The 24,721-nt window shown below is 32.9% G+C and overlaps 1 protein-coding gene across 1 annotated transcript in view; it reads right to left on the bottom strand.

Annotated features, from left to right (window-relative positions):
* The window catches only part of vir (VIR_N domain-containing protein), a 630,458-nt gene that overhangs the window by 451,020 nt on the left and 154,717 nt on the right, over positions 1 to 24,721 (bottom strand). Inside the window, exons 10-11 of the mRNA XM_090397685.1 lie at positions 16,804 to 16,964; positions 15 to 201 (exon numbers count right to left, since the gene is read on the bottom strand). Of these exons, the coding sequence (XP_090253811.1) occupies positions 15 to 201; positions 16,804 to 16,964 (348 nt within the window). The remainder of the gene's footprint in view (positions 1 to 14; positions 202 to 16,803; positions 16,965 to 24,721) is intronic.

The following is a 24,721-nucleotide window of genomic DNA, read 5'->3' as shown; positions in this document are numbered from 1 at the left end:
ACAGAAAAACTTACCATTTTCATCATCTAAAGCAGTTTGCATATTTGATCGCTCAAATTCCATCTCCTGCTTAAGAAGAAATTTAACTCCAATTTTTGTGTAAGTAACTGCATCCAGGGCTTGAAGAATAAGTAATTGAATTGGTAATGTCATATATGGCTGGTCATAAAGCTGAAGCAAATATTTGGGAATATGGCAATCCTGCATAAAATATTTACAAAAATAAATTTAAGTGGCATTTAAAGATCATTTTGAAGTAATCTCAATTTGATACATGAACAATGGTGCTAACGCAAATGCAATAAATGACACACTATCCGGCTTGAACATATACCAATCATCTTTGAAATGGTCACTTGATAATGAATTAACAGTTAGAAGCCAGTTAAAAAAATATATAATGTAAGAAGCCTGGGAAGTGATTAACTATTCAACTTAAAGCTATATTTAATCAGTCCTGAATACTGTTCTCAATATTTTCTCTACCCATCTAATTCTTGTTTCTTGACTATCACATTATGTAATACTCTTAATCATCTGCTAACACAAGCTAATCTGTGGCTTTTCTCTTTCATATCATACTTTATTTAACCAATTTTTTTTAAAAAACATATCCTGCTTATAACAGATTTTTCCCTCACTTTTTCAGTGTCTTATTTCCACCTGATCCCTTATATCTTCATTTCTGCTTATTAAATTCAGATGTTAGAATTCTCATTACCAGCTCTCTAATGTTTTCTTTACAGCACTTGCCTCCAAGCTCAAAATATTACAAAGTATTTTGACCTTTATTTTCAATGGCATTTTTCATCATATTCACTCTTGCCAATGCTTTCAGTTATCCTAGTTGGCTCCGATCTATTTCCCATGTTATCTTCAACATAAAGCCCTTGAGGCAGAGTATCAACCATAAAAACACGCAAGTATTTTTAAAAATCATTATTTAATTAAGTAAACTAATTAAATTTAGTGGTATTAAGCACAATACCATGAACAAAGATAAACATTTATCTAGCTGCTTATATTTTGTTAGGTTCCACACTGGTATTCTTTAGAGCTATAGCAACTTGTCATAGTACAATTAAGTGGTAGTGGAGGAAGCTTTTCAAAACAGCAATATAAAATGAACATAAGAAAAAGAACAATTATAAATTTTTAGAATTTCGACACATTTTTCTACCTTCCCCCACCCTTTTTTTTTTAATCGATTGAGAATACTGATTTTTGCAAATGTCAAAAGATAGTGATCTAATTAAATGTTGCTTACTGTATAGCAGTAAGAATGAGAAAGAAAAAAGGAATCAGCTAATGTGTTTTTTGAAAAGCTGAAGCTTGCAGTCTTTGGAGAAACTGAAGAAGTAAGTTATTCAGAAGGTGCGCAGTCGCTGGACAGTAAATGGATGCTGACCAGCAGCTACTCATACTTCCTCAAGAAAGTATGAGTACAGCAGCTACTCATACTTTCTTGAGGAAGTGGAGGAATGATGGTGGCCAGTTCAGTGCAGCATTATTCATGAAATTACCTGTAGAAGATGCATAAGATGGAAACAGCAGGTCTGAGAGAGAGAGTGGCTGGAGTGAACCTGTGAATAAAGGATTATGAAATCACAGGTTGTCCTCTTCTGGATAGAATTAAGCATTTTTAGAATAGTTTTTGGTGCAGTATCACAAATATGCAAGCAGTAGTCCAAAGTTGGGGGAATAATGAATTTATATGATGTCAGCAGTTGATATAGGTAAGTGGAAAAGTGTACCCAATTTTCTGTGGGGTGAAAAGGCTATGGATGTGATGTGTTTGTGCCAAGGACAGTAGACTTGCAAGTCAGCACAAGAAGAGAAATCTGATCATGTTCACAGATATCAAAAATAGGGAGAAGGGAAGTGAAATCTTTCTTGCAAGAAATAAGAGAGAACTCTGTTTTGGTAGCATTGAATTTCACAAGGTTATCCTTGCCCAAATGAGAAACAGCTACAAGAACAGAGTTTAATACAATGAAATGTTGAAGTATTAGTAAAAAGGCTAAATGCATTAAAAGAATAATTTTCCTAAAGCGATGTAAGATGGCTCAGGTTATTCCTACCTGTTGTAAAATAAAAGAAGTTTTTAGGTCTCCAAGAGCTCATCGGATCTATTTAAAAGCTAGTAAGTCTCTTTTGAATTATCAGCTACACAACACTAAGAAATCTCTAGCCCTCTTAAATAGAGAAATTATGAACATCAAGAACCCTCTAGAATCTGTTTTAATGGCTGAAACTTTTAATACTTTATTGCGCATATCTTCGGCTTCTTACCTAAAGATCTTTAATGATTCTCGTGATAATTTAAAGCGCAAGTTTGAATCTTTGGTCAGCCTACCTAGATCCAGTAATATTATTAGTGATACAGATAAAATAGTTATCAATGTTTCCGGACATCCACTAACAGACAGTGAACGTTTTGTTTTATCAAAAAGACATGATTTTGCAATTGCGTCGAATAAGGTACCCCTGATGGATTTTTTTCATAACATAGACAGAGGTATTCGATCCTTATCCTAAAAGACAGTCAACAGGTTACGATTTGAATGTGTGCAAAAATTCTTTTTAATGCCAAACCGCCACATCCTAATCTTTCTAACTCTGAATTTAAAGCACTGAAATCACTTAAGAATAACAACAATTTAATTATTACGAAAGCTGACATGGGGAAGGATGTAGTTATTCAAAATAGGAAGGAACATGAGAGAAAATGTCTCTATTACACCGTGACTATTTAACTTATAGGCCTCTTACATCAGATTCTACCGTGAGTCAACTGAAGAAATTTAATTCTCTTTTAGATAATGAATCTACATGGAATGAGGATCAAAAGAAAAAACTTAAAACCTTCTTCGGTCGTCCACCTAGATTGTATGGTCTTCCGAAAGTTCATAAACCAGGCATTCCATTGAGGCCAGTTGTAGATTGCATAGGTTGTCCCACTTACAAAATTTTTAAATTTTTATCAAATCTTCTCACTTCTTCAACTAGAAGAACGGATACTTATATAAAAAATACTTTGGATTTCAAAAATAAAATTTCAGATCTTCATTTGGAAGTTTCGGATATCATGATCAGTTTAGATATTGTTTCTTTATTTACAAATGTTCCATTATCTGACAACACTGAATTACTGCAACAGGAATTTCCTTCAGACATTGTAAAAATATTTCATTTTGTAATACATTCTGGTTATTTTTCCTTTAAAAATAAGTTGTATCAACAAATTGAAGGAACAGCGATGGGCAATCCTCTTTCTCCTGCTATCTCCAACTTCTTTATGGAGCATTTTGAAAAACGCATCTTTGACAACGTTTCTCCCAGACCTACTCACTGGTTCAGATATGTCGATGACATTTTTGCTATATGGAATGGCTCTTCTGATGAACTGCAACAGTTTCTCACTAAGTTAAATGCACTTCATCCAAGGATCCAGTTTACCCTAGCAGTAGAATCAAATAAGCAGTTAGCCTTTTTAGATCTTCTAATTCTTCGCCAACTAGATGGTAACCTACATTTCTCAGTCTATAGAAAGAAGACTCATACAGGCCATTATATCCATGCTGAATCTCATCACCATCCCAGTCAAAAGGTAGGAACTATTAAAACACTGGTTCATCGTGCCCACTCCTTTTGTTCTTCAGACGATCTATTACAGAAAGAACTGCAATATATTACTTCTTCCTTTCTATCTAATGGATATAAGAATTCCTTCATCAAAAGAGCTTCGAGTAGTTTTAATATGCCTTCCTCTTCAAATACAGAAGAAATAATGTGCATTCCGATCACTTATGTACAAGGCATTAGTGAACATATAGCAAAAGTTTTAAAACCACTGAATATTTTTGTTGCCTTTTGACCATTCAGAAAAATCTCCACCTTTCTCACTTCTCCTAAGGACAAGCTTCCACATCTTAATTATCCAGGAGTTTACCAGATTTCTTGCTCTTGTGGATTATCTTATTTCGGACAAACAGGAAGATCTGCCTCTATTCAGCTAGAAGAACACCAGTCTTATATTCAATACCTTGAACCTGAACAGTCTGGACTTGCAGAACATGCCATCATCACTAGACATAGAGTTCACTGGAAAAAGACATGAGTCCTTCAAAAGTCAGTTCCTCATGGAATGGCTTTATAAAGAAACATGTGAAACTTTACTTCACTCGCCTAACTTAAACAGATCTGATGGTTTATGTCTATCCCCTTTATGGGAGATAGTACTTAATAATTCTGCTAATCTTTCCTAACTTTTTATTGTGTGTGTGTGTGTATATATATATATATATCTTTTTTTTTTCTTTTTTTTTTTTGTTAGGAAATTTATTGACCTTTTTTAGTTATCTTACATTAGCTACTTAGGTGGTGCTTTTTGGAATTGTCAGTTATTGTTTAATTTGAGCTTAAAATGTACTGAAGATGCCTGTGACACACAGGTGAAAATTATACCATTAAATAATCTTTTTAGGTGAGTTTTTCTGTTATTAATTTTGTATTTATAAGATTTGAGAGTAATAAAAGATTTATGTAGGAGAAAAGAAGTTGGTGAAAACAGAGTTATCACTCTATAGCTGATAGGAAATCTGAGGAAAAGGAACATTCACTATGGAATATAGTTAATGCATCAGTAAAGGAAGATGGCAATTCAATTGCTAAGGGTAAAAACGCACGACATAAGATAGCACCTTAATAATAGTCACAATGTTCTAATACTAATCTCTTCAAACCAGATGTTTACCATCACTGCTTTGTGGCATGGCAAGGCATGACAGGCATTATGTCAGAATGTCTAAGAGAAAGTAAAGTATAATTACCATAAAACAAAATAGCATGAAAAATTGTCAAAGACATCGAGGGCACACACTAGTAGTAATGATTACATATACTATTAACAGTAGATTATGTCCAACTGTCACTGTGGCATATATTTGTAAAATTATCCAATTCATTCAGATATATTTACAAGGTTTCTTAATCAAGTTGTATACTGTTACAACAATCTGCATGACTTCTTGTGTAAATTTTGATCTGTTGAAGATGTCTACATAAATTTATGATGCACTCACTTTTTTGCAATATTCATTATTTATTCATTTACAATGTAGGTTTTGAAATGAAATGTTATGAAAAGAAATGAAAAGAAAGATATTATATTGGCATGTAGCTCCATATACATAAATTGTTTAGAAGTAGATGATCAGCAACAAAAACAAGTTAAGTATTCTGAAGAATAAAGAAATTATTACATTACTGTACTCACTTAAATGTGTTATTGAATTACTCCTTTTCAGTCATGAAATGTTGATGAAAGTAATTTTTTTGGAACATTTTCATACATTACATGATAACATAATTGCCAAAACATGTCAGCCAATCTGTGTTGGAACTGTTCTTTATGCAAAAGGCACTCTGATTTGTTGGTATTAAATAATATATGCCACACTTGAAGCCCTGTTAATATCTCTCTCTCACACACACACAGTAACAACGAGAGCATAATGTGTGTGTATGCGTGAGAGAGAGAGGAAAAAAAGCAAAGTAGAAACAAGGAGGAATTTAAATTTTTTTCTAGGGATGAGCTTTACTTACTTACTGATATAATATGCATAGATTAAGCAGAAAACTGTTTGGTACATCTGTCATAAGCATCCATGTGAAATTGCAAGTCATTCTATCAAGTAGTTTTGTTTTATACAGCTGTATGAAGCAAAAGTGTTATCTGTACCCCTTGAAATGGATAAAATTGAGTATCATGCAGTTATAAAATTCTTTGTAAAAGAAGGTTTAATGCCAAAAGAAATTCATTCGAAGTTCATAAAAGTTTATGGGCACTCTTCTCCTTCATTTTCAACAATTAAGAAATGGGCTGCCGAGCTTAAATGTGGCCGTACCAGCCTTGAAGATGATCCACGTGAAGGACGTCCAAAAAGTGTAACACCAGAAATCAATCAAAGAAGACAAAGCCGGTTCCATCAACAGGAAAGGTCATGGCATCGGTGTTTTGAGATGATAAAGGCATTTTGTTTATTAATTATCTTGAAAAAGGGTAAATCAATAACCGGAGAATATTATTCCAATCTTTTAACCAGACTAGACGAAAAAATTCATGAGAAAAGACCCAGTGTGCAAAAGAAAAAATCATCCTTTATCAGGACAATGTACCTTCCCATAAAGGTGTTTTTGGCAATGGGCAACTGTTTGATGATTTGTGCTTTTCCAGTGGCAGTTAGGAGTACAGATTGCCAGGTTTCTTTTATACAGATGATTTTCTTAATTAATTCTTCTTCGTTTTCAAGTTGGCCTAGGTGCTTGAAAGGAATTCCTAGTATGGTGATTGGTGCTGGATGTTGTGTTGCACCAGCTCCTAATACTTTTATTTTTGTTTTTGATTTATTAATCTGAGATCCTGTTATTCTGTTGTACTTTTCTGTTGTCTGGAAGAGAGTTTTAAGGGCAGTGTTGTTGGTTATGATGCAAGTGACATCATCAGCATGTAGAACACATTTTATTTCATGTTTCTTTGTTGGTGTTATAAATCCTCTAATTTCTGAGTTCTGTCTGATCATTTTTGCAAGCAACTCAATTTGTGTTACATATAAAGCTGGTGAAACAGGGCAGCCTTGCCTTACACCTTGCATTATGTTGACATCTTCAGAGAGGTTACCGTTGATGCATATTTTGCTAATTAAGTTCTTGTATAGACAGTTTATCATACGTAGGAAGTGTGGGCCATAGTTATGTGCTGTCAGGGTTGCTGTTAAGAGTTCATGGTTAACTCTGTCAAAAGCTTTGCTTTGGTCAAGGGAAACCAATGTTGCATTTATTTTTTTTTCTTGGGTGTACTGGATGATGTCTCTGATTAAACTAGTTGTCTGGAAGGTGTGTCTGCCTGGTATAGCACAGGTTTGATTTGTGTGTATTATTGTTTTTAGTGTTGGGCTCAGTCTGTTGGTTATTATTTTGGCTAATATATTTGTAGTCAGTGTTCAGCAAGGTGATAGGTCTCCAATTGCTGACCTGCGATATGTCTGTCTTAGGCTTTGGAATTAGGGTTATAATTCCTAGTTTCTGTGAAGGTGCTAATTCACCATCTTTGATGAGTGTGTTGTAGACTTGTGTCAGGATGGCAGCTAGATTGTTTTTAAATGTTTTGTAAAAGGTACTCCCAAGTCCATCTGAGCTTGGTGATTTATTTACTTTCAGTGTGGAGATTGCCTGCTATCTCTTTTTAATTTTTTGAACAAAATCAAGAAATGCTTCCCTATGATTTAAAAGAATTTATTCGTGAAATAGAATTAGTTAAGGAAGAAATAAATTCAAGATTTAAAGATTTTAATAAAACTGAAATGACTGTATCTTTTATTAATAATCCATTTCAAGAAAACTTGAACATCACAGAAATTTCAAATAAAATTAGTGGGCTGTTTGATATAAACCAAGTTGAAGTAGAACTTGAGATAATAAACATTCAGAATAGTTTACATTTAAAATCAATAAACAATGAAGTCATTTGGAAGTATGCACTTAAGAAACCAAATTACAAATGATCATTTGGATGATTGTCTGCGATTGGCCACTTCTTCTTTTCAACTTGACCATGAAAATATTGTGAGGTCCAAACAATGCCAAATTTCGCATTAACTTTTTTTTTTTTTTTTTTTTAAATCAATTAGCATTTTCTGTAACTTGTGAGTTTGTAATCAATCTGTTTTTTCTAACTTTGGTTTTCCAAAATAGAACAATAAATATTTTTTTCCAATATTTTTTTTTGTTGTATTAAAATATTTGTTGTATTAATTAAAATAATTCAAAGTGATAAATAAATTTTTAAATACACAAATCAAGTTTTTAGTTGTGTATTTTTTTTTTAGTTGTTTATTTGTGCGTAATCAGATATCAGGTTGGGGGAACGTGATCTATATAAAAGAGTAGATCGCCGAATAACCTTTTATAGAAAAGTAGCTTGCGTAGTAAAAAAGGTTGAACAATGCTGAAATATAGGTTTGAACTTTTATTATAATGATAACCAGGGCTCTAGAAATACAACTTAAATCTACTAGCCACAAAAAAATTTTACTCAAACAAGTGATCGGTCCATTTTATATATTATTATAGGTAATGTTTAAAAAAAATGTTATGTTGACAAAACAAAGTAATACATTCTTTAATTCTCACTATACCTTACATGCAGTGGAGTACCTAAAGCTTTTGCCGCCCGGGGCGGTCATGATGAGTGTGCTGCCCCTCTCAATACACATCAAAAATACTACAAGAAGTCAAAACGACATATAGGGAAATAAATTAAAATGCTATGTTTATTTTTGAAGTAAAACTTTAATTTCAATATTCTAAAATGTATTTTTCTTGCTTATCTGTTAGCAAAATCGTCAATGACATTGGCAAAGAGTATTTCATAGTAATGTAGGTAATTCTGAATCAATTTTATTTCGAAAAACTCCCCTCACAACTAGCAACACTTACAGCGATTGTGAGGAAAATTCGCAGTAATATTACAATATTTGGAACTGAGTTCTCAAGACTGTATTTGAAAATAAACTGCAAAAGTTCAAGGGGACCGTCCTTCCACGTATGTTTTGTCTTGAGTAGCAGCAACAGAAATAAAACTCTGATTTTTAACCTGCAATCAGTTTCTTCTTTCTACACTGACAATCCATGACTATCCCCAGATCATCACAGATTTCTTTGGCATAAGCTACTGAATTGGTAACAAATTGGCCCCTATTTTCAGTTAAAAATGCTTTTAAATTAATGAAACCAGTGTGTCGTTAATTTCTAGAACGGATTCCCACAGGCCAAGAAAGCATAGGAAGGAAAAAGATTGTAATGCAACAAGCAGCATGCCAGCATCTGACCTGGTAACTCTATTTTCTTCTTCACCAGTTAAATGTTCTACAGCACTTAAGATTTTTGAGAAATTTTTTTTTACAACACTTGCAGCATCTTCCCGTAAACTTCACTGAGTTTCTAGTACACGATTGACACTTTTGACAAATGACTGAAGTCAGAATATCCTAGCGATGGGTTGAGGAAGAAAAAAATGAACAAATGCTTCACAGTTCCAAAAAAGGTAACAGAATTCACAGCAACAGAAGCTGCATCGTACAACCACCAAATTCACCAAGTGATCTGTACATACAACAAACTTTACTTTTCCATTAATTTCCATGATACATCTCTGAACGCCAGTATGTTGTGACCAGCCATTACAGCACCGTTATCATATGCTCGTCCTCTACAATTTTCAATATCAATTCCATCGTTTTCTAATTTTTGCAAAATCATAGTTGAAATATTCTCGGTGGTTTTACCTTTTGTTTCAATGAAACCAACAAATTATTCCACAACCTTCACTTTATTTCCATCGATCATAACATAATGTAAAACTTGACTCATTTGATCCTTATGGAAATATCAGGGATGCTGTCGAATATCATAGAAAAATACTTTGCTTCTTTCTTTTTCCCCCAATATTTCTATAAACTCATTCTGAATAGTAGGCAGCATATAGGATTTGGCAAACTTTTTTCCCAGCTTGATTCATAGAATATGTTCACGTACTACTGGATTGTATTTTGCCAACAAATGAACTGATTGTCAGACATACAAAAATATCTTGGGAAAATTTGGAGAAAACAGCAAAGCTAATAATAATGGCAAATATCTGTTGCATTTCTGCTCAGGAGAAGAACCGGTTATTACTAACACCATGTTCCAACATAAAAATGTGCAAATTCACATGAAGAGAAGAAGCAAGGAATAAGAAAAGTCTCATTAACTATGTTATTATTGATAGTGATGTTTTCTCCCTGGTGCAGGACACCAGAGTGAACAGAGAATTTGAAATTGGAAGTGATCACTATTTAGTCTTGAGCAGGATAAAATTGAATTTCATATTGAAAAGAATAACATGTAAGAAAGTTTAAAAGCGAATAAAAGTAGCATCTCTCAGATGTGAACTACAGACTAAAATACACAAAGATTATTGAAGAAAAAATTAAAAAATTAAAGAGTTTGAGAACAGGAATCAAACCTTGGAGATTCAGCAGTAAGCCTTGAAGAAAACCCTGATTGATTAAGCTAGAGAGGCATGTGGTGAAGTTGTCTGCAAGGATAGAAAAATCAGAACTCCATGGTGGACACAGAAAGTTAACGAGGCAGTGAAGGAAAAGAAGAAAGCATATCAAAAGTTCCTGGCAAATAAGTCAGCTTGCGCTCTTAGAGAATACAGAAACAAATGTAAGAAAGCTAAACACTGTGTAAAACTAGCTAAACAAAAGTCATGGGAGGACTTTGGGAAGAACATAGAAAATAAATATCAAGAAAGTGGCAAAATATTCTGGAGGTTGTTGAAGAAGCTTAGAAATGGAGGAAAGAGTGCTGTAAAAGGAGTTAGAAATGATAAAGGTGACATGAAAATGGTAGAAAAAGATATCCTTGAAGAATGGAGTAATTACTTCGAAAAATTGCTAAATGAAACAAGCAGTGATGACAGGACAGTGGTAAAAAACACTGACCAGGCATACAGTCAGGAATACATATCCATACTTGAAATAGAAAAAGCCATCAAAGGCTTGAAATTTGGAAAGGCAGCAGGAGTAGACGATATTCGACCAGAAATGATGAAGTATGGTGGTATAAAAGTCTTACAGTGGCTGCACTGCATAGTTCAGAAGAACTGGACAGAGGGATGAATTCCTGATGATTGGAGAAGAGCTCTCATAGTACCTCTATATAAAAAGGGAAATAAAACTGAATGTGAGAATTACAGAGGTATTTCCCTACTGAGTGTTCCTGGTAAGATATATGCAAGTATACTTGAGAAACGGTTGAGAAGAATTGTGAAAGAAAAGCATGGTGAAGAACAAGCTGGATTCAGGTCAAATAGAGGCTGTCAAGATCAGATTTTCATTTTACGAAAAATAGTGGAGAAATCATGGGAATATACCAAAGATCTGTATTTAAGTTTTGTTGATTTGGAAAAGGCATATGACAAGGTGCCAAGAGAGAAGCTATTCAATCTGATACAGTTATATGGTGTCAATGGGGCATTATATCAAGCAATACTTAGTCTTTATTTGAGTTGTAAGTCAGCAGTTAGAATTGAAGGAAGTACAGGAAGATGGTTTAATGTTAATTCTGGTGTGATACAAGGATGTACATTATCCCCTCTGTTATTCATTATCTATATGGATCACATTATGAAGGAAAGTGGTATTAAATATGATATTGTTAAATTGTGAATGAAACTACGTTGTGTAATTTATTTTTTTTTTTCATTCACATTTAACATTGCTTATTATGTATTAATCATGATTTGTATAAAAATTATTTATTATTCCTTAATTTAGGATTACTATTTAAATATTTATTCTAAACTTAACCTACTATTAATTTATTAAGCAATAATATGTGCAGAATTTATGATAACTAAAATATATATATATGATGTAACGAAAAGTATTATTATAATTAATTCTGTACGTAATGAAAAAGCTGATTAAGTAGCTCAAATATTCTGTTTATTCTTATTTGTGAAAATTTAACGTTATGTAATCACTTATGTAGTAGTAGAGCGTTGTATTACATTAGCGAAATGTTTGCGTTCATTGGTTGTCATGGAGACGCATGAAATAAACAAGCACGAGTCGAAGAGTACGTGACCTTGGAACGAAAAGGAGAAAGAGGGGCAATAAGAAATTTAATTAGAGAAAAGGAGAGGACTTTGCGGAACCTGAATGAATATAGGATACAAGCAAGGAAGTGAAGGAAAATTATAAATTCTTTAGGGCAGAAATTCATGAGAACAGTATTTAGAAGTGAGCAAAAACATAGTGAATCATATACTCAGCTGCAAGTGAAATCAGCTGTTGTTGTAGAGAAAAATTGATGTCGTAATCGGATAAATAAAGAACTGGACATTCAATGGGAAACTCTGATTAGTTCCAGTTAGTCTAGGATTACGTCTTAATTCTATGTTGCCCTGAGAAGAATTATAATGAATTTAACTAGTTGGAGAAAAGTAAACAAGGAAAGATATCAGTACCTTATTGCTGTTGTTTAGAGTAGTGACGCGCGATTAACAGTAGTTCAGTTAAAGCGTTGGAGAATTTTATTTAATGTGTTCCGCTAACTTAAATAAGTTAATTCATAAGTGTGCTCACAATAGATTGTTGTATTGAAGATTGTATCTGGTAAGAGTAGTCATACATGTTTGTTTATTCTAACATTAACTATAACGTATCTTCGAAGTTCAAGGTCCGAAATAAGATTGCTTGGAATATTGTCTATCTTGATTAGTGCCTGCTGTGAATTTAAACATTAAGTACAACTGATAGATATATGCAGACTGATCAAATGAGAAGTTTTGTTTTATTAACTTGAATTAAGAAAGCTTGTAAATTTGAAGCTGTGAATTGTATGCTAAACTTTAGAACATTGAATTGGAATGAGTGACTTAGCAAGATGTATTAAGTTATTTGTATTGTTCCATTTAAAAGTAGAATTCTTGTATTTGTTATATATCATATATTAAATGATTTATTTTGTTAATCTAAATATTGTGTTTGCCTGAATTCCCTTTTATTGCACCGTTCATAAAAAATTCGAATCTTGCGGGTGCCCCAAGTAGAATAGTAAATAATTCGGTCTAAGTGAGAAGACTGCTAACCTAATTAAGAATTGATCTTACTGTTTTATATAGACTAATCTAAAAATAGGGTGGCTCAGTATAATTATAAATTTCCCTACTTTTGGATCGGTGATCAATTTGGAATTAGTTGTTTAATTTATAAGAGTGACTTAAAGCAAGATGGCAGATTAGAACACAACATGAAAATAGAACGTCACGACAATATCAAAATTGGAGATGTTAACGTCAGCTCTTTGCTTTATACGGACGATGTTATACTTCTAAATAAATACGCTACAAGTTTGCAAGATTCCCTGACTAAACTGAATAACTGTTGTAATAGATATGGTATGAAGGTCAGCAATAAAAAGACAAAGACAATGAAAATAGGCAGAATCATTGAAAATTTCAACTGTATTGTCAATGGAGAACCTGTGGAACAAGTAAAACATTTCAGCTACTTAGGCACGAATTTTAGTGAAGATGGTAAATTAAATACAGAAATAGACAACAGAATCAACAAAGCTGGTATGATAGGAAGTCAATTGAATAAATTCGTATGGAATAAGAGAGAAATTAGTCAGAACACACTAAATTAGCTGTATACAAGACATAATTTTAACTTATGGATCTGAGAGCCTGGGTCAGAAGTAAAACACTTGACCAAAGACTAGAGACTGCAGATATGAGAGTCCTGAGAAAGATTAGAGGGGTGAACAGATGGCATCAATGGTAATATCATATTAAAAATGAGGATATTAGGAAAGAACTTGACATTGTCAGCATCCAGGAATGCGTTAGCAGAGCTAATCTCAGGTGATATGGTCACTTAAATAGAATGGGAGAGGAAAGATTAGCAAAACAAGTGTTCTCTGCCAGGTTGGCAGGAAAACGACCCAGAGGAAGACCAAGATATAGGTGGATTGATACGGTACAAAGTGCCTTAGACGATAGAAATATAAGATCTTATAATGTTGGATTCTTAACAAGTAACAGACTGATTTGGAGGAAAATTGTAGATATGAAGTTAGTAATGATGTAAATTTTTCATGTAGTACTATCATATCCTTGTACATGTTCCTATTCCTACCATGTACCCTCAAGGGGTATATGGTAGGAATTTGATGATGATGATGAACTAATTCTAAAAAATTTTCTCTATTTCCCATCGATTCAGGTTCATCATCAGTCTCATAATAATTTCCTTTTTGGTGATCCCGTAAAGCCAAATTTTGTTTAGCTAGGAATCTAGTGATATCCAACAATCTTGAAAGTATCTCCCTTCACTTTGTTTTCAACTTGTTCCTTTTTATCAATTGTTGCTCCACGTTGGATTCTAATTTCCAACTCCTTCCATTCTGTGAAAGATCAAACATGGGCCACACTAGATTCATGGTCGAATAATTTAGGATTAAGTTTCCACTACATGTTGAATCCATCCACAGAATTAAAATTTGAATGACTTCTGTCTGCAAATAATCTGCAACAAAAGTTTAAATCTAGACTCTGGACTAAACATACATAAACAATACAATAAATATTTTTTCAACAGTTTCAATAATGACCCAATGGATATAAATTTGTAACAGATTAAAAAAACGAATGATGAATCAGGCATGTTAACATTTTTTGGGGTAAAAACGGCATCATGCTTGTTAATTTTTATACACTGCATAAACGCATCAAAAGGGTTAAGCAAAAACCCTAATATAATATGTGCCCGCAAAAATATTATTATTACCGGGGCCCTAAAATCCTGTCAATGGCTTTAGTTTATACATAAAATTAGAACCAAAAAAAAAAAAAAACATTTTCGCAAATATGTACCAACTGTGCAGTGCTGCTGCTGAGACACAGCTGCCACAATAAAAGCAATAAACCAATCGCCAAGGCATGCGTTTTATTGTTTTATTTTTAAGAATTTGAATTATAGAATGATAGGGAAATGTAATGGTTTTGTTTTGGTATAGTTGTTAAAAATTAATTATTAATTAAGTAATAAAAATTACTAAGTTAACATAAATAAAAGAATCGTCAAAAAAGAAAATTATGTCTCCCGTGAAAATCCCCAAAAAGTGTCACCCGGGGCAGACCTCCCCCTTCGTCCCTCCCTAGCTATGCCACTGCTTACAAGTAATTATACAGAACTATGCTTTCCTTTAATGCAAGTTTAAAATGTACACAATATAATACAGCTCCTCACACTTCAGTTTCCTTTTGTTTATTATTCATAATGAAGGGTGAATTTATAAATTATCCATAAGAAAGACAAATAATAAAGTTAAAAACAAGAAAGTAGGTAGCACTTTCTGTGGAGCTAGACTCCTTTTCACAATGTACTCAGTCACATAATCCAGTCTTTGACTTGTCATTGCAAGATAATTGCGTTTTTTAAATAATGGTATTAAAAAGAATATTTGTTATGTAAAATTTTCAAGCATTTAATTATACTAAGTTAATTCATTTTGTGAGTTTATTCATTTTGTGAAAATAAGCTTAGGACAATAAGATGTATATATAGATGCACTACAGTTTTTAAGATTTCACAATTTTAATTTGTGTTGATAATTACCGGTTTATTTTGTTACTGAAATTATACTGTAAGAAAAGTACAGTTTTTTAAAAAAATAATAGATTGGCTATTATATATGTCGTGCATATCGCATATATGTATAAGGTTAATATTGAACTAAATGGATGCACTGATTAGAGAATGTATTTATTGAAAATGATAATTATAATTTAAATGTATTCATGATATGAAAAACTTATTTATTTTCTCACATCCTTCAAATGCGCAAAATTGTTTTCAGCTAAAGTGGTGTCGCGTAATGGCAGCATATTTTTCTTCCTTCATCACTGAAACAAAAACCAAAAGTGTGATGCATGACATGGCATACATGGAGTGAAAAGAACACTATAATACTGCTATAAGAGAAATGAGATTTTTTTTTTTAACTCAAAAGCATATAATTATGATTAAATCTTGTAGGTAAACATTGGTTATACATGACTTTAAATTTTTCAGGAAATGACAATGTATACTAAAATATTAATTAAATAATTAAATAATTAATATTAATTAAATAATAAACTAATTAATATTAATTAAATAATAAACTAATTAATATTAATTAAATAATAAACTAATTAATATTACTTAAATAAAAAATATTAAATAATTATGAGGTCTTCATATAGAAAGAAAATGTTTAAAGTTATCAATTGAAATGTTATGACAATGATAACAGAACAACTGTTGGGAGGAGGAGAAGGGATACGTCAGGTTGAATTTTTAATTACTATGAAAAAATTAATGAGCTTATGTAGCTCATTAATTTTTTCATGAAGTGGAAGTGGCATTTGCACTCCACTGCATGAAGGAAAACTTGGCTTCAAATCTAGTCACTGAGTAGAGGAACATTTTCTAAGCCTTTTTTTGGCCGTTTCCCAAGTTAATCGATCTCTGGCACAGGCAAATAGGTTTTTTCTGTCGGAAAATCGGGTTTGTTTAGTAAACAAAAAATTGACCATCAAACACACTCTTTTCAGACATTGAAAAAAAAAAAACTATGTCAGTGTTAGGGACCACTTGTTAGCCATTTCTTCACTGCATTACGATTAAATTAGTGATAGCCTTGGGCCAGCTATCTCTGATTGGCTACCAGTGGAGACTGAACTGCCCACTCAATCTTAACAACAATAACTTGACAATGAATTACATAATGTTTTAAAATGGGGAGATAATGAGGTAGAAAGTTCACTTGCCATTTCTCTGATAACCTGCTTGTGGAGAGTGAATTACTGGAGCCCTGATGATAATTAAGTTATATCTAAGCAACATGGATTTTTCAGTCTAAATTTTGTGTCAGCTGAATTCCTGCCATCACTTTCCTTTACTCAAAGAAAGTATTTATAAATGTTCCTTACAGAAATAAACCCAGAGATGTTACTTCTGTAGTGTAGAGATATTACTAATGTAACATCTCTACGCTACAGAGATGTTACAAATGTCATATGCATGCTACAAATGTCATGTATATATCCAATGAGAGAGGGAATGAGAATAATTAGTTATGTGTAAGAAAAAAATTAATCAGATAACATACAAGAACTTATGCTAGTAGCATACTTACTAGAAGTTGTTTTATGATCTTCTCGTTAGTCATAAATAAACTTGTAGAAAGTCTAATACCAGCTTTGAGATGCCTGACTTTGTATGCTGTCTGTGGTTGCTTTATGGCTGTCATAAAATCCAAGCCTTCTTTTGTCCATTCAGTCAAAACTTGTAAAATAGCTGCAATATTTTAAAAATAAGAAGACACTTTACAGGTAATTAATCTTTTAAGATATTAATAAATTATTGTATATCCTGGACATTAGCTTAATTTTTTTTGTCCTGCTGCACATTATCATAAAATTATATACAGAATGCAAAAAATCATAAGATAATATTGTAATATTTTAAATTTTTAAATTTCAAAAATGAAAAATTCAACTACTCAGTACTCTACTCCCAAAAAGAAAATTTTTGTATGACTTGATTTTGCCACTTGAATGTTTAAGGAATGATTTGTTCTTATTCATACATATCTTACAAGATCAAAGGTTAAAGGTCATTCAAGACCAACATCTGTTATTAGCTCAAACATAAAATGTTACAGACTACTGGTTAAAAAAAAAAACTATGATTAATTTGACTTTGATCTTCAATCGTTTAATAATTCTAACAGTCATAGTCAAATTATGCTCAAGAGGTGTACAGGATACTATGATAGTATACAGCCAGGTCTCCATATTCAGTTTTTTTGGTGAGCATTAGGCTATTTGTGCTTAAAATATTTCTGTGCTTATATGAATACCCATGGATTCTAAACAAAGTGCATCTAATATTGCTTCAGAAGTAAGTACATACTTCTGAAGCTATACAAGCACAAACCTAAAAGGGCAAGAAAGTGCAGATTCCAGATAAATGTTAAGAAATGCTTACTCAGCCAAAATACTGAGGAGGTAAGAGGTTGTCTGCATTTTAGAAGTAGCTGATTTATTGACCTTTTTAATAATTAGTGTTAAGAGCAAGTGATGAGGAAGTTTTTAGTTCCATCAGTTTTCAGAAGTTTAATCTGGTTGAAACTGTTCATCATAAAGAGTATAAATATTTCTATTTCAGTTTTATTTTTCTTTTGGCATTAACACCCAGCATTTATATGCAACAAACCAGCAGTGCCACTGCATGTTTTCCATGGTTACAGGTTACTCAACTTCATGATATTTAAAAGGTGAACTCAAAAACTAAAAAGCATTCATGCACTCTGTTACTCATGTTTTTGATTCAAACTGTTGAGCCAATATTGCCAGGGCTAAATTCAAATTATTGTATGAAAAATAAACTGTTAATGTTTACAGAGCACCTTATGTTTTGCAATCCTTTAATTCATGTGTGTGTATATATATAAGTTATACTCCAGATGATGACTTTAATGTGAAGGTCAAAATGTCAAGTGATTATTTTGGTTTATATTAAACTGAAGTTTTACTCTAATATGGTAGTTATTACCATAATTTTTATAATGAAATATGTTTTGTAATGTTTTAACAGTTTTAAAGTATAATAACAAAAGTGATTTGAGAATGTAATTTTCATTCAACTACTGTTCTGCAAACCAGAATATAAGATTTTTTTTTTAAAAAAAAAAAAGACTTATTTTTAATTAGATCATTTATTCCAGCTAGCTTTCTTTTATTTGAAGACACTCTAAACTGGCTGCCCATAGTAAAGAAAATATTTTAACTATCATGAATATCTTCAATATATTAAATGGTCTTCAGATTGGTTTACAATTTGAACTGCAATATAGTTATACTTCTGAAGCTATACAAGTACATAATAATATATAACACAGGGCATTAATATTGTACAAATTAATAGTTCAAGTGAAATTTTGTTGTTGAATTCCTATTCAAACCAATCATGTAACTGCAAAATACTTGCCTAATTAGAGCTTGGAGATGAGATAGCTATACTTTTTATCCAGGAAAAGTTAGTTATCTCCAGGGGATGCTGTTCTTTTATAAGTATTGACTGCTAGAGAAGAATGTTCTCCCTCCCACCCACTCACACAAAAAATATTTACTATAATTAGTCTAGTTTTATGATGAAATGTTCCTTCTTTGGTCCTTGGTAATTTACTGTAGGAAGAATTTACTCTATCTGGCAAGTCAAGATCTCTAAAAATCTAAAACATTTAAAAATGTTTAATGCTTACAATATTTCATTTGTCACTGAGATATCAGGGAGTATAAATACACCTGTAACAGACACACACACACACACACACACACACACACACACACACACACAAAGAAAACAAAATACTTGGCAAACTATGTAGATGACAAAGTCCTATCAAGATAGTGTGCAACCTCTATGGGCATTTGGGAATCAACAATCATCATCTCTGATGATTGTTGATTCCCAAATTTTCAGAAGTTTAATGCATCTGTATTTGTTTAAATTAGGTTTATTTCTGAGTGACATTGCAAATTCCAAAAACTGTCTTTCTTTTTTAAATTTACTATGATGGAGTATGATGGTTTTCTTCCAGAAGATTGTGTGAGTTACATCCAATACATGTCTGCAAGACCAGATTGATCATAGTAATGATTGTATGTAAGATTTGTGTTAATCTAAACAGGTGGTAGCTCATCTGCCTGTTTGTCTTAAGTAAGCCAACTTGCAGGAACAGGCATGAACTTCATCATCATCAAATTCCTGCCATGTATCCTCAAGGGGTGTACAGGATATGATAGTACTACATGAAAAATTTACATCATTACTAACTTCCTATCTACAATTTTCCTCCAAATCAGTCTGTTACTTGTCAAGACTCCAACATTACCAGATCTTCTATTCCTATCGTCTAAGGCACTTTGTATCATATCAATCCACCTATATCTTGGTCTTTTTCTGGGTCGTTTTCCTGCCAACATGGCAGAGAACACTTGTTTTGCTAATCTTTCCTCGCCCATTCTGTTTAAGTGACCATACCACCTGAGATTAGCTCTGCTAACGCATTCCTGGATGCGGACAATGTCAAGTTCTTTCCTAATATCCTCATTTTTAATATGATATTGCCATTGATGCCATCTGTTCACACCTCTAATCTTTCTCAGGTCTCTCATATCTGCGGTCTCTAGCTTTGGTGAAGTGTTTTACTTCTGACACAGCTCTCAGACCCATAAGTTAAAAAACAGGTTTGAACACTGTCTTGTATACAGCTAATTTAGTGTTCCAACTAATTTCTCTCTCTTATTCCATATGAATTTATTCAATTGACTTCCTACCATACCAGCTTTGTTGATTCTGTTGTCTATTTACATATTTAATTTACCATCTTCACTAAAAATTGTGCCTAAGTAGCTGAAATGTTCTACTTGTTCCACAGGTTCTCCATTCACAACACAGTTGATATTTTCAATGATTCCGCCTATTTTCATTGTCTTTGTCTTTTTATTGCTGACCTTCATAACATATCTATTACAACAGTTATTCAATTTAGTCAGAGAATCTTGCAGACTTGTAGCGGAGTTATTTAGAAGTATAACATTGACTGCATAAAGCAAAGAGCTGATATTAACATCTCCAATTTTGATATCATGTTTAATACCACTTTCCTTCATAATGTGATCCATATAGATAATGAATAACAGAGGGGATAATGTACATCCTTGTCTCACACCAGATTTAACATTAAACCATCTTCCTGTACTTCCTTCAATTCTAACTGCAGACTCACAACTCAAATAAAGACTAAGTATTGCTTGATATAATGCCACATTGACACCACATAACTGTAGCAGATTGTCATATGCCTCTTCCAAATCGACAAAACTTAAATACAGATCTTTGTTATATTCCCATGATTTCTCTACTATTTGTCGTAAAGTGAAGATCTGATCAAGATTTTCTTCTCCAATTCTTCTCGACCATTTCTTAAGTATACTTGCATATATCTTACCAGGAACACTCAGTAGGGATATACCTCTGTAATTCATGCATTCAGTTTTATTTCCCTTTTTTATATATGGGAAGTTATAAGAGCTCTACTCCAATCATCGGGAATTCGCCCCTCTGTCCAGGCATTCTGAACTATGCAGTGCAGCCACTGTAAGACTTTTATAACACCATACTTCAGCATATCATCTACTCCTGCTGCCTTTCCACATTTCAAGCCTTTGATGGCTTTTTCTACTTCAAGTATGGATATGTATTCCTGATTGCATGACTGGTCAGTGTTTTTAATTACTGTGCTGTTTTCTCCCATTTTCATGTCACCTTTATCATCTCTAATGCCTTTTACAGCACTCTTTCCTCCATTTCTAAGCTTCTTCAACAACCTCCAGAATATTTTGCCACTTCTTGATATTTATTTTCTATGTAATTGCCACAGTCCTCCCATGACTTTTGTGTAGCTAGTTTTACACATTGTTTAGCTTTCTTACATTTGTCTCTGTATTCTCGAAGTGCACAAGCTGACTTATTTGCCAGGAACCTTTGATATGCTTTCTTCTTTTCTTTCACCATCTCTTTAACTTCCTGTGTCCGCCATGGAGTCCTAATTTTTCTATCCTTGCAGAGAACTTCACTACATTCCTCTCTAGCTGAATCAATCAGGGTTTGCTTCAAGGCTTGTCACTGAATCTCCAAGGTTTGTTTCCTGTTCTCAAACTCTTTCATTTTTAATTCAATAATTTTTGTGTATTTTAGTCTACAGTTCACATCTAAGAGATGCCCAACTTTTATTTGCTTTATAGCTTTCTTACATGTTATTCTTTTCAATATGAAATTCAATTTTATCCTGCTCAAGACTAAATAGTGATCACTTCCAATTTCAAATCCTCTGTACACTCTGGTGTCCTGCACCAGGGAGAAAACATTACTATCAACAATAACATAGTCAATGACATTTTTCTTATTCCTGGCCTCTTCTCTCCATGTGAATTTGTGCACATTTTTATGTTGGAACATGGTGTTAGTAATAACCAATCCATGTCCTGAGCAGAAATTCAACAGATATTTGCCGTTATTATTAGCTTTGCTCTTTTCTCCAAATTTTTCCAATATATTTTTGTATGTCTGACAATCATTTCCTACTCTGCTATTTAGATCCCCAACAAGGACCAACTTTTCCTTTTTCATTGTGTCAGTTGCTTTCTCTAAAGCTTCAAAAAATTCCTCCATTTCTACCTTAGTAGAACCTTCTGTGGGACCATAGGCACAAATAAGTCTCATTGTCCAGTTCCCCATTCTCATATTTGCCCACATTACTCTACTTGAGACTGCCTGCCATTCAAGAAGGTTAGCCTCGTATTTTGTGTTGAATACTATGGCTACTCCTTCTTTTCCTTGATTGTCATGCCTGAATATAACATTTTGTATTTATTGCTCAGAAAGATCTCACCAGATTTTTTGTCTTTTTTTGTTTCAGTCACCCCTATTATGTTGATCTGTTACTTATTTAATTCTTCAGCTAGCTTCATTTCTTTGCCATTTAGGCTTCTTAAGTTGATAGTACCGATCTTTAACTCTGGTGATGTTGAGTTGGGGTGTGTTTTCAGATTTGTTCCAGTAGCAGACTTTTCGCTGTTTGCCCTGGTTCCCTGGCAAAAACAACGGGGGCCTTATTTAACCGGGCGACGCCCTAGGCGGCATGAAATTTTGTCATGTTGTACCATCATTTTGCATATTGGTTTAAGCCAATAAGAATACAATTTGGTCAGCTAAATCCCAAATTGCCAGCTCATCCTCGTTCGTTCAGTATCCTGGTAGATACTCAACAGGGTGCACCATGAGAAGGTGAGGATTGGACATTAGGTGAGAATCTCTGGTCAGTTCTCTGGATTCCTTTAAAGGCTATGTGGAGGTCTCCTCTCAGTTATACAGCTTTGACCCTTAAGCACTCCCAGGCATGAACTTAAGACTGAAAAATCGCTGCTCTGTATGAATATGATTTCATATTATGCTAGCAAGTTTTTATAACTGTTCACATTGAGACTGATATATTATTATTATTCAGAGTTGAGTTTTCAATTGACAATACAGCCATTATTGCCATAGAATATTATGATCTGTGGCAAATCTGATGTATTCAAAGGAGGCTGTCAAATAGTGGTATACTTCTGAGCATGTCAAGAGTTTAGTGTCCAGTAGAAAGCAGTTCAGTGTCCTGTACACAATTTTCTTTTGCATAATTTTGTCACTATAAATATCCAATTAAAAACAAAACTGAAATAGTTTGATAAATTTTAACAGATTTTAAATACCAAATTTCCATCTGGACAGTGTAGAACAATTACTACCAATTTGTATTCTTTCACTAAGTGTAACCAGCATAAGTGATTGAAATGAAACATGTAAACCATTGAACATATTTTAGCATTCATCCTAAATCTCAAATTTCTTAAATTTCATTCAGCGAGAGAAAGAACAGTTAGTGCTATATAATTAACTTCATTTTTTTTGCCCCCTCATAATTTGTGTAATCATACAAATGGTCCAATTCAAAATCAAGATAGCTTGATAATCCTTTTGCAAGATTTTGTCATAATCATCAAATTCCAGAATGTACAGGATATCATGATAGTACTACATCAAAAAAAGTTACACCATTACTAACCTCCTATTGCTTTCCTCCAAATTACTCTGATACCTGTCGAGACTCCAATATTATCACATCTTATATTTCTGTCTTCTAAAGCACTTTTTACTGTATCAATCTGCCTAAATGTTGGTTTTCCTCGGGGTCTTTATCTTACCATCGTGACAAAGAAGACTTGTTTATTTAGCCTTTCCTTAAAGGAAGAAGTGGAGGAGTTTTTTTGAGTTATTAGTAAATGCAGCTAACATAAAGAAAATGGAAAAGTGATACTTGCTGGAGATCTAAACAGCAGAATAGGAAGTGAATTCCATCAGATACAGAGAAATGTTCTGGGAAAATTTGGATAAAAGGACAAGGTAAATAATAATAATGGTAAGTATCTACTGGATTTCTGCTCAGCATATGGACTAGTCATTACTAACACCATGTTCCAACATAAAGATGTGTATAAGTTCACATGGAGAGAAGACCCAAGTAATAAGAAAAGCCTCATTAACTATGCTATGGTTGATAGTGATATTCTCATGCTGCTTCAGGATACAAGAGTGTATGTACAAACAATTTAAAATTGGAAGTGACCTTTACTTAGTTTTAAATAAAATAAAACTGAATAGGACAATGAAAAGAACAGTATGTCAAAAATGTTTTAAAAAAATTTGATTTTAGGCTTTTGCAAGTAAACTGTAGACTCAACTGTACACACATTATTGAAGAAAGAACTGAACAGTAAAAAAACAAGAAGCAAACTTTGGAACCTCAGTGGCAAACTCTGGGAAAAAAAAAAAAAAAAAAAAAAAATTCACTGAGCTATGTGTAAAAGCAGCTAAACAAAAGTTTGGCTACTTTTACACATAGCTAAATATCAGGAAGGTGGCAAAATGTTCTGGCAAAATTTCTAAGCTATTGAAAAAGCTTAGAAATAGAGGAAAGAATACTGTAAAAGGAATCAAAGATAATAAAGATGACATGAAAACTGAAGATAAGGATATCCTAGTTGTCTGGAGTAATAAATTTGAAAGACTGTTACACAAAACAAGCAGTTACACAACTGTAGTAAGAAATTTTCAAGAGAAATGCAAACAGGAGTACATATTAATACTTAAGATAGAAAAAGCCATCAAAAACTTGAAATGTGGAAAAGCAGCTGGAGTAGATGATATTCAATCAGATAAATAGAGGTTGTTAAGATCAGCTTTTCACTCTAATACAAATACTTGAGAAATCATGGGATAAATGGAACATTATAAAGAGCAATATACAGTCTATATTTAAGTTGTAAATCAGAAGTTAGAACTGAAGGAAATACAGGACGATGTAAAATCAGGTGTAAGACAAGGATGATCATTATCTCCATTCTTAATTATCATCTATATGGATTGCATTAGGAAAGAAAGGA

This window comes from Typopeltis vanoorti, chromosome 9, assembly GCF_054136105.1.
Source record: "Typopeltis vanoorti isolate ZY-2024b chromosome 9, IOZ_Tvanoo_1.0, whole genome shotgun sequence".
Taxonomy (NCBI): Eukaryota; Metazoa; Arthropoda; class Arachnida; order Uropygi; family Thelyphonidae; genus Typopeltis; species Typopeltis vanoorti.
The sequence above is the reverse complement of the archived record's forward strand: the minus strand, read 5'-3'. Positions and strand labels throughout refer to the sequence as shown.